The following is a 12,055-nucleotide window of genomic DNA, read 5'->3' on the forward strand; positions in this document are numbered from 1 at the left end:
ATGATGCAATTTTTTATAGGTTTAATTTAATTTTTCTTAACAAGAGATACAATATTAGCTAATTATTTCAATGTATTTGCAATAATTTAACTAAGTAAATTATTTGTTGAATATAGATATTCTTGGACAAGTTGGTTTTGTTGGTCATGTTCAAATGGTGTGAATGGACAATAGAATCGATCAGAAAATGACAGCAAAATAAAAAACACAAGGTAAAATTTATGAAATTTTTTCTAATGATTTGTCAATTTCAATTTTTAGATTTTATTCCATGTGAATTTTCTGAGTATAGGTAAGAAGAGATAAATATTACATTACGGGAAAAAGTAGCAATTAATTTTCTGACTTTTGATATTTTTGAAAAAGAAAAATATATCCAGTTATTATTGCATTCATTAACATGTGAGTTAAATGTTTCAAAGGTATTTATTTTATTTTAAATAAATAAATATATTTTTAAAAATAATAATATGAAATTTAATTATTTTTCTTCTACTCAGATGCTATCAGTGTTAATAGCACTCTATCCACAGAAATTCATGTTAATTCAGAGAATCTTGAGATTGTTGAATTTATAAAAAGCGATTATAAGTAAGCTTTATTTTAATTAATGATTTTTCCTTTCCAGCTATTATACATTCTTTTTTTTTTTTTTTTTCATGTTTTCCAAATACAACCTTCTAGAAAATACGGCAAAAATTGAAAAATCCAAACCAAAGAGTCTAGTATTTGTTCAGAGCTCTTTGTCTAAGAAGCTTGAAGAAATGTTTAAAAAAAGCTTGATCTCTCCACTATTGAAGATAGCTGCAGTTTTCTACTCATTTTGAGTATTGGTTCTTCTCCATTGTAATTGTTATCAGATCCAAAACTATCATATGATTTTACTTCTAGTCAAATTGAATTAGCAATTAAAAAGAAAAAGCCAAGATTTGAGTATGTTTTTGTCAAAGAATATTCTAAGTGGAATAAGCAAAGAATGTAGAAGATTTTTTTTTTTTTTTTATCTTTATTATATATATTTAACTTATATTATTATAATAATTAATTTAATTTATTTACGACCAAGGTAAAGAAAAAGATCAGTGAATTTTAAATAATTTTATATGTATTAAAATAAATGATTTATGAACTATTGGTAAATTTTTATATTAAACTTTGGTACTGCCACATTGCGTTGGTATCTTTATAGTATAATAGGTTTGATGGATTAAATTATGGATTTAGTTTGTTACAATATTAATAAAATAAGGGCTTAATTTAAATTGAATTATAAGCTTTATATTTCAAACAAATTATATTACTATTTAATTTTTATAATATAATATAAAAAAAATTTATTAATGAATTATTTAATTTTAAAAAATATATTAAACATCTTTAATATTTTTTAAAAAACTATTAATTATTTTTTTCATTAATTTTATTCATTAAATAATTACTATTTAAAATTACAAAAAAATCTACTAATTAATTTTTATACATTAAAAATACATAAAGCAGAAAGCTTATACACACATCAACATAACTATCAGCAATACCCCTTTGGGCCAAAGCAGATTAACTTTTTAGGTTAGCCACTTGGGCATTTAAACTTCTAGAGTCAATGCCGAGGCTAAAGTATTCATCAACACAGAATTTACATTCAGTAAAAATAAAATATACATTTAACAAATTTAAATTAATCATAATTTAGCTAGAATTAAATTTGATAAAAATAATATAATTTTAATTTTTTAATTAAATCAATAAAATTTATTTTTTTTTAAAACGAAGAGTTAAATATAATAGTACATTGCACTCACATACTTAATCTAGTAGTAAATAGATTTGAGTAAATATGAGAGATCTCAGATTCTACTCCGCCAACTCTCGATCCCCAATCCCGATCCCAATTCACAAAAAAAAAAAAAAAATAGCAGTATATTAAGAACAAACTCCTATTTAATATATTCCCATTAAAAACTTTTAGAGGAGCAACCGATTCTGTCTGCCCTTTACATCCATTACTGATTATTATCACAAATAACTCAAAAAAAACACCTTTTAAGTTTTGACAGTTAACATGCTAGAATACCAAAATATCTTGGGTTCCAAGTACATAGTGCATATATAAACTGGGCTGGTGTAGGCGAAAAAGGTTCATTTCTACCTCACCTCCTGGCCTAAGCATCTAGCTTGTGCTGGTAGCATACCGCTTCTCTTCTTCATAATAAAGGTTGAAACCCAAGATTTCCTTTATTTCTTCAAAAGTTGGCATCGTTCCAGGTGGGGGAATCCGACCTCCTTTAATGGCAGTTAGCGAATCCTGAAAATAAGCAGTAAAAACTTTATATTTTTATGCATTTTTCAGTTAATTATTATCTTCAGATTCAAATATAGATTCTCATGTTTTCTAGGTTTCACCAAACAACCAACCTAGCCGGGAAGAAGTTGATGCTTCTTTATTCAAATACAGCAAAAACTTGTAATGCCCAATCAAACAACGACTGGAAAGTTCACCCCAAGTTGCTGTTCTTAAATTAAGATTCATCAGACTAATAAATAAAGGACTGGTATCCCCAGAATCTCATGTCTATGTAACACAAACAGTGCAAAACAATATTATCAATATTTATATTCTCATATTCTTTGTATAATGAAAATATAAAAAGCCATACATCTTTACTATACTACTTTATGCAGTTAAGCATGATGCATTATGTACAGAATAGGTCAGAAACAGAAAAGGATCAGCACTAATGAATGTTTTAGAAATGGTTTCATGTTAAACTTGATTAAATCGGGTTTTCCCATAATTATTCATCCAATGGAAAAAGGTTTGATAGAAGGTTCAAACACAAATATTCTTTCTTTCAAAGGTTTAGAAATATGACCTGCATCGCTTGTATAGCTACCCCGATCAAGGAAAGTGGGTAAACCACAACTTTATATCCCAGTTCCTCAAGTTCCGATGGACTAAGTATTGGAGTTTTTCCCCCTCCTTCGAGCATGTTGGCCTGCATAGCAATGCAAAAGCTTTATCAGCATCCAAAACCTGGTCCACAATACTCGAACAGCCAGAACTGCATTCATATACACCGTTACATTCTTTAATTATGCTAATAAAATTTAAGTTCTAACCAAGAACTTATTTAAAGTGATAGCAGAGGTAACTCCCACAACATTTATGAATATCATATGCTTCAGCAAAGTCTTCTGGGTTTTATTCATTGCAGGTGCCCTGTATGTTTGACAGTAATTCACCTCATCATTAGAGAATATGCCTTTCGAGAGAAGAATCTATCCCTGATACTGATCGGGTGAAAAACATGTGGTAGAAGACCTAGTACTTTGAAGGTTTGTTCTAGAAGAAGGTTCAAAGGAGCTGGAGCTAAGGAAGATGAGTTGGCAGAAACTTCTGGAAAGAAGAAATAGTTAGAGAGAATTGGCAAGTGCAGGAGAAGAAACAGAATAGCATGTGAGGAGACCATGTGAACAGGAGGAACCTATACATAGATACAAGAAATTAAGAATAGTATAGAAGGTGTGAAAAATATTGTTTGTTTTGTTCTTGCATATTGCTGGCCAGTGCTATGCCTTCTGGATTTGTTGTTTTCTTGATCATTATTCTTCCGTATTAAGAAGTAGAGTGAAGAGCGACCGAGTATTTCATAGTAATTCAGTGAAACCCTTCTGGGAAACATTTATTCAATACAACATTACAATGTCATTTCAATTCAACTCCTCTCAAGTTCTTAACCCTATCAATATGAACAACTTAAGTGGACCATTAATGTGTTGAATACCTTGTTCTTTCCAGCTACAAGGAAGTAAATCACGATTTGCATCATCAATAAAAACCACTTTTTATCACATGATTAATTATGTGAATAGGTACATGACCCAAAAAGGCAACCAAAAGGATTCCAACCAAGGAAAAAAGTGAAAAACGATAAAATTTTGGATCATTGTTTCAGAACTATTGATAAACCTAATATCCACATAATTGAATCTAACCGTAAATATTTCTGGGACATGATGAAATCACTTATACAGATATAACATAAAGACATTAATTACTCAAAAGATATTATAAGTTTATGGTGTTACTAAAGAAACAATCTGTACCATTTTAGGAACTTGGGGAGCGACTTCACAGAAAGACTTCATTTCTTCTCTTGAAGTTAGTGCATCTATAAAAAGAACATCTGCTCCAGCATCAGCAAAAGCTCTTGACCTCCAAAGTGATTCATCCAAGGATATTGCTTGACGAGAATCAGTTCGTGCAACAATAACAATGTCTGAGCCAGTCTCTTCCCGAGCATCAACGGCTGCTTTTATCCGCATCACTGCTTCTTCTCTAGACACCACTTTCCTACCACGTGTATGACCACAAGCTTTCGGAGACACCTTACATGGTCAGATTCAAAAGCAACATTAATAGGAAAAAAAATTATTTGTAGCTTAAACAATGACTGGAAGAATATTGGTTCGAGTAAATAAAAAATATGACACATGTACCTAATAAAAGGAAGGTCAGGCCTAATGATCTGGTACTATTTAGTTTATCCATAATATTATCTAGAAAGTAATTGAAGACTGTAATTCAAGTTTTCAAGTTCACAGCCAGACACTCGGACAAAATATAAGAAAAACAAAAGATTTATCCATTTACATCTCCATATTACACGTAAAAACTGAGACAAAATAAAACAATAGATTTATACACTCAAATTACATCTGCATATTATATATAGAATGGTACTATTTTGAACATCGAGAACAAATGAATTTTTTTTCCCTACTTCTTTATCAACCTGAAATACAATAAGATGTGATATGTTGTCCCATGTATCTCAAATAATTTGTTCCCTCATAATAATTACGTTGACATTAAGATTAAGTTCTACTTTGTTTTTCTCAATTTTTAGTAATTATGTAAAAGGAAAAATAACCTTAGATTACATTTAGTTTTCATCAATATGGATATAGAACTACAAGTTTGACATATCAAAATATATGTTTCATTGCACTTATTATTATTTTTAGACTTGTGGTTCATTATATTGATTAACTAATATATGTAAATATGTGAAAATCACTTTTCAATTTTTTCATTTTACTTGAAACCACATCAAAGCAAATTCCTCCAGCTTTGCTAATTAACTTATGGACATAGAGAGAGAATCAAAAAGAAAACCAAGGAAAAATTAAGCAATGAAATCAGGAATATATGTATGCATGCTTGCGTATAGGTAAAATTTAAATAATACAAACCTGATCTTCAAGAAGGATTCCTGCAAAGCCAGCTTTTATAAATCCCTTGATAGTTCTTTTGACATTCATGGCATTTCCATAGCCATTATCACCATCCCCAATTACAGGAATTGACACAGCTTGAGTGATTAGTTGCCCCTGATCCACCATTTCCCCATAGGAAATAAATCCAGTATCAGGCAATCCCAATCTAGCAGCTGATATTGAAAATCCTAATGGATGGAGAAAATACTGTGAATAAACTTGTTTCTCTTTGAAACTACTACACAAGAAAACAAAGTACACAAGGAAACAAACTTACCATACACAGACCCTTATAATGGAATTCAATCAAATATGCAGAGATTAACAGATAAAAAAATTTAGACTGCATCCGATGCTGATGGTAAATAATCATCAGATTCATGCATTCCAATCACTTCAACGAAATTAGATCAATTATCTCCCTGTAGCATTAGTAGCACTTTCCTTTGTCAAGCTGCAATAAACTCAGTACCATAACAAAATCCTGATGAAAAAAAATTTACATCTAACAATCCGATCATCCATTTCCTAACTGTTCATATCAAAGACTATTATATAGGCTATGTTTGGTTGGGGGTAACTTAGAAAGGAAAGTTCTACTTCCCAGAAAGTATGAAATGTTGACTTATTTGGTTGGCATAATTTTATAACTTCCCGGAAAGTTGTTTTGTGTTACTTTCCCTCTATAAGGAAAGTAAATTTTCTTCCCAATCCAAGTAACTTCAAGTTACTTTCATTATTTTCTATTTTACCCTTTTTGTTTTTTTTTTCATAATTAAGTATTTAGGTGAAAATTAGTAGAAAATTGAAGATTATGTTTATTGATAGACAATGATGTGTGAGAAATTTTATAATATAATTTTATTCAAGTTATATATTCATTCAAATAAAGAAAGAAATTAATTAAATTAAACATAATTACTATTATCATAAAAAAAATAATATATTGATTATTATGTGAGTTGAGTATTTACTTTTCAAAATTTAAGTATTTGGTCAATATATAATTTTCTTTATTAAATTGAATATTATATTTTAAATATTATATATATATTTGGAGTAGAGATGTTTATATTATTTTTATAATCACACTTCATTTACATCCTGAAAATTTAACATACCAACCAAATGCATTTAAATTATACTTCCTAAAAAATAACTTCATGGAAATGTACTTCCCAATAAATTAACTTCCAAGAACTAGACCATTTTGAACCAACCATTTTGAACCAACCATTTTGAACCAAACGAGGCCATAGATACAGGTCAAGAACATTTGCATCCATAATGAAGAACAAGTGAACACTAAAGTTAAGGAATACCATAAGGAAAAATTACTATCAAGTCCCCATATTTGTAGAAAACTTATTAATTCATTCTTATTTCAAATTTACCCAAAAAAATTTTTGGCCTTCCAGTCGAAGAAATATCAACTGAACAACATGAATATTTAGAATTATATAGATTAACTAATGCAACTTACAGGACTAAAAAATATAAAATATTCAAGGGCACTAATGATTTTTTTTAACAGAAGAATTAGAGATAAATTTGTTTTAACTGAGTAATTTCCAAATAAGGACAAATTAGTAAACTGCAAGAAAATTAAGGGACTTGTACTTCACCCATGTCATATCCTTTGAACAAGAACTCTCTCTGTTCGATCCCAATAAAAGCAAATCCCTTTCTTGATTTTGATTGTAACATTAAAAAACTGCATAAATCATAGAAACAAATAGAAAACACATACCACTAGTGAAGCAGTAATTGAATCCCGCTCTCTCGATAAGCTTAGCACTAAGAGCATCGAAACAAGCAGGGCCCAGGTGGACACCGGGCGAGTCAAGAATCATGCGCAGCGCCTTGGCCGGAGAAGTTCTCTCGGCAGAGCAAGTTACCACGCTTTGAGACATCCTTGTCGTAGAGAAAGTAGCTTCAGATTTTTGAAATGTTAGATTGTGAGGGATGAAAAGTGACCGTATAGAATTGAAATTCGAATTAGAGAATGAATTGGGAGAGGTATAGGATTTAGCAAGAGAGACTCGATAATTTCTGCAACTGCAAGCTCCAGCAGATAGAGAGTTCACACCGGATGATCGAGACTTAGCGGCTCGTACTTTTCAACCTAACCTCTGTTTATTTACATAGAAAATATCAATGGTGGCAATCTCGTAATAATATAAAAGTCTGTGAGAATTTCGAATCTAATACCCAAATTTTCTTTGACAAATTACACTTTAATTTTTAAATTTTAATATAATTAATAAATTAATTTTTATATTTTTAAAATTAAATATTTAAATTTTTAACTTTTTATTCCATGTAAATTGAAATTTCTGCTTTAAATTTTTATTTTTTCAATAATAATTTTAATTTCATTTAATTCATAAAAAATATTTATTTATATACATAAAATTATTAAGGTAAAATTTAATTTTTAATAAAAAAATAAAGAAATACATATATAAAATTTTACAACTTAAATTAATTTACTCATATTAAATATTAAATATAAATTTAAAATTTTTTAATATAAATTGTTTAAATTATTATTTATTAAAAAATATTATTTAATTTTAATATTTTAATTTATATTTAAAATTTTTTAAATTTAAAATATAATCAAAAGAATAATGGTTTGCTAATAATTGATTAAAAAATATAATATTATAATTACCTTTGAAAACCCGAGATGAAACTTATTCATAAAGCTTGCAAATGGTAAGGCTTCCAATTGGATAGAAGGGTCTTGTGTCTTGACTTTTTTAAAATCTTGTTTATTACAAGTCTTACTATCATTTCTCCTTTTTCAACAACAGCTATTTACCTTAGGCAGCTAATTTCCAAGTCCAGTCTAGGGATGTCAGTCGGGCGGATTTTTTCTGGATATCCGATCCGCCCACATCTTATTAGAACGGATTTAAATTTTTATAAAATGTATTTGGACGAGTTTGAATTTAAAAAATTTTACCCGTCTCGAATTCGGATAGAATTCGGAATTAAGTGATTGAATATCCATTATCCGAACCCGATTACCAATATTAACAAACTAACCCTAATCCCTCATTCCATTTTTCATTTTACTGATTCCATTTTTCATTTTACCTCTCTCTCTCCGTCGGCGGCGCCTCTCTCCCTACTTCCCTTCCCTCTCTTCCCACTTCACTGACTGCCGGCACCCTAATCGGCATCGGCATCGGCGACGTCTCCTTTCTCTCCAGTCAACGATATCTCCTCTCTCCGGTCGGTGACATCTCCCACAGTCCAACTTTCCACGGTCCCTCTCTCCCCACTTCACTGACTGCCGGCACCCCAATCGGCATCGGCACCGGCGACGTCTCCTTTCTCTCCCTGGCGACGTCTCCTTTCTCTCCAGTCAGCGATATCTCCTCTCTCCGGTCGGTGACATCTCCCACAGTCCCACTCTCCACGGGTAACCACATCTCTCACAGTATTCTCAAAAAGAAAAAGAAAAGAAAAAAAAAGTCGATCTTATTATTTTCTACCTTGCTCCCCTGTGTCCGTCCTCTCTTCTTTGCTTCCTTTCCTCCGGTAACCACATAAACATTGAAAATAATAATAATAATAATAAGCATTCATATATTTTTTTTTATATTCTGGTTGTTTTTCTTTTTCTTTCTTTTTTTTTCTTAATTTTTAATATGAATTGCTATATTCTTCATTACTTTGGATTTTCAAATTTCTCTTAAATGTCAGTTGTGGGTTTTGGATATTGCTGATAACAGTTTTTGCTTCATTCTTTTTTAATATGTATAATAATGGTTGTGAAATTAAATTCATGTGGTGTATAAGAAAAGGAAGATAAGTATCCAGATCTTTAAATTTTTTATCATTGAATTGAATTAAAAAAAATCTAGTTCGGTCGGGTTCGGGTATTATGTGAGTATTATTAAATGGATTTGGAACGGGTATGAATAATAAAATTAAAATACTAAACGGATTTGAGACGGATTCGAAAATTTTATATATAATCGGGTACCCTACCCGTTTACATTCCTAGTCCAGTCCTTGGATTTTGCCTAAACTGATTGTTGCTTACTTCCATCTACGTTTACAATAAATACCCAAATCAGAATTTGAAAAAAAAGTGCATTCCATCAATTTACTAAAATCAAAATTTAAAAATTTAATTAATTAACTAAATAATTTTGAGTTGCAGTGCAATGATTTCTTAGTATCTCTACAGAGCATTGGATCAAGACCAGTTGTTAGTAGAAACCAAGCAAAATCTAGCACAAGTTGTAGAAGTCCTTGAACAGAATGAAAAATCACGATTTAAATATTTAATTTTAAAAATATAAAGATGAATTAATTAATTATATTAAAATTTAAAAATTATAGTATAACTTACCCTCTTCCTTTCTCTTCTTTATATTTATTTTGCTAATTTACTATTTAATATCTAAATTTTATTACTTTACACATTTAATGTATGTTCTGAAAAGAAAGAAAATTACTATCTATAGTATATTAAAATCTATTGATTAATTAATTGATTTTCAAAAATATATTAAAATGTCTATAAAATTTTAAAAGTTCTATTAATTAATTTTTTTATTAATTTTAGTAGTTAACTATTGTAAAAAAAATTTAAAATACATTCAATAAGAATAATTCATTAAATAAGTATTTTTATAAAATTAAAAATTAACTAATAAATTTTTTTATACCACCTAAAATAAATAATAAAATATTTAATATTAATTAACAGATTTCTATTTTAAAATTTTAAAAGTATTTTTAATATATTTTTCAAAATTAAGAAATCAGTTAATTAATTTTTCTATAAATTAAATAATAAATTTTTCATGAAAAAATAAACTAATGCATTTCAATGGGGTTACTTCTACCACGTGTTAATTAGGTAAAAAGGGATATATAGGCTCCAAAGTAGTAGCTAACAGTTATATAAACCCTTCAATATTTTTTTTTACATCCAAATAAATTATTCAATTATTAAAATAAATTAAAGTATGTGTTAAAAATAAATCAAAGATGTATTGGCCATATCCTTCAAATTTTAAAAGGTAGAATATTTGATTTCTGCGATTATTAGTTTTTATAATATAAAATGTCAGAGTTAATTATAGCATTTTCTAAGAATTGCGAGTTATGTTGAGTTCTTGAAATTAATATGATCAATAAGATCTGAAACCATAAACACATTTTGGTAATTCTGTTGAGTTTTTGAATATCGAACCTTTCCAATTGTGGAATCCAAAGATATTCCCAAATCATGGTACTTGTCCCATCTCCTATATTTACCCTCACTCCATCCTGCAAGACTTCCCATCCTGTAGGAAGTCATTCCAAATCCACGATCCCTTCTTTGATCTTCCAGCATGCCAAAAATCATAATTTGAGAAATAAAAACCCTTTAACGATCTTACCCATAAACATGAAGGGTTATTAATTAATCTCCAGCATTGCTTTCCCAGACAGGCTAAATTAAACAATGGAAGTCCTTAAAACCCATACCTCCTTTATCTTTTGAATTAAAAAGCTGCTTTCAACTCACTCAATGTATCTTCTTTTCAGCTTCTTTCCTTCCCCACCAAAAATTAGATACCATATTGTTCAATTGTTGACAGAAATGATTTATGAGCCACTGTGATATTGTCTTGAATCAAACGCCCAAGGATGAAAGCTGCCTGTTCTTGAGAAATCAACATATCCATCCATGGTTTTAAACGATTAATAAAAACTTTTGACACCACTTTATAAAGGAATTACACAGGTTTATAGGCCTAAATTCATTTATAAAGGAAGGATTTTTACATTTGGAGATTAAAATAATATTAGTCTGATTAAGCTCCTTTAACATAAACTCCGAAACAAAAAAGTGCTTAACAGCATAGCACACTGAACCCCCACAACGTCCCAATGATGTTGAAAAAAGAGACCAAAGAATCCATCTGGCCCCGGAGCTTTCTTAATTTCATCATTTGTAACCAACAAGAAGAGTCTGATTCATTTCATCATTCACAATTCTAGGAAGAAGACCCACTACTTCTTGAGCCCTATCAATATTCACCCTGGTATATAGCCTTTTGAAAAACGATTGGATTTCCTTGTTAATCTCCTCCTCTGAGAACCAACATCCATCCACACTTTTTAATTTAACAATTGTATTTCTTTGTCACTATTAAATTGTGGTCAAGTGGAAGAATTTCGTATTTCGGTCTCCCTCTGTCAGCCATGTGATTTTGAATCTTTGCTTTCAATATTGTTCCTCCCTCTGCAATAATTCCTTTAAACGAATTTAAATGGCTCGCTTTTGGAATTTATTTTCTTCATCAAACAGATTGTCGTATAACTCCTCTAATCTTACTTTGAGTCTCTGAATTTCAGCTTTAGTTCTTTTAAACACTTTATGATTCCAATGGCTCAATTTAATCCTGCAATTCTTCAGTTTCTGGACGGTCGAGAACATTGGAGAGCCACTATGCTGTACTTCCATGCTATTGAAATTATATTATGACAGTCCGAGTGGAGCAACCATTTTGATTCAAACTGAAACAAGAATCTCATTTCCTTCATCTGTTGCCATTTAGTAAACAGAAGGATTGGTCTATGATCTGATCCCATCATTTTCTCATGACACTCCCTCCACTCCACAGATGCTACAGGGATCAAGCCTTTTCAAAATAGCAATACCACCATACTGTTTATTGAGCCATTTAAAATAAGGGCCCTTACTTTCTAAATCCATAAGAGAGTTACTGTCCATAAAATGATGCATATCTGCAATTTG

At 29.9% G+C, this 12,055-nt stretch overlaps 1 protein-coding gene across 1 annotated transcript; it reads right to left on the reverse strand.

The window, feature by feature from the left end:
* Positions 1-1,923: 1,923 nt before the first annotated feature.
* On the reverse strand, positions 1,924-7,412 carry LOC110626779 (2,3-dimethylmalate lyase-like). Its single transcript, XM_021772855.2, has 5 exons — positions 7,031-7,412; positions 5,257-5,468; positions 4,108-4,389; positions 2,874-2,996; positions 1,924-2,305 (listed from the first exon to the last, which is right to left on the reverse strand). The coding sequence occupies exons 1-5, from the start codon at positions 7,191-7,193 to the stop codon at positions 2,171-2,173; spliced, it is 915 nt and encodes a 304-aa protein (XP_021628547.1). The 5' UTR covers positions 7,194-7,412; the 3' UTR covers positions 1,924-2,170.
* Positions 7,413-12,055: the final 4,643 nt, after the last annotated feature.

The sequence above is a fragment of the Manihot esculenta genome, chromosome 11, assembly GCF_001659605.2.
Source record: "Manihot esculenta cultivar AM560-2 chromosome 11, M.esculenta_v8, whole genome shotgun sequence".
NCBI lineage: Eukaryota > Viridiplantae > Streptophyta > Magnoliopsida > Malpighiales > Euphorbiaceae > Manihot > Manihot esculenta.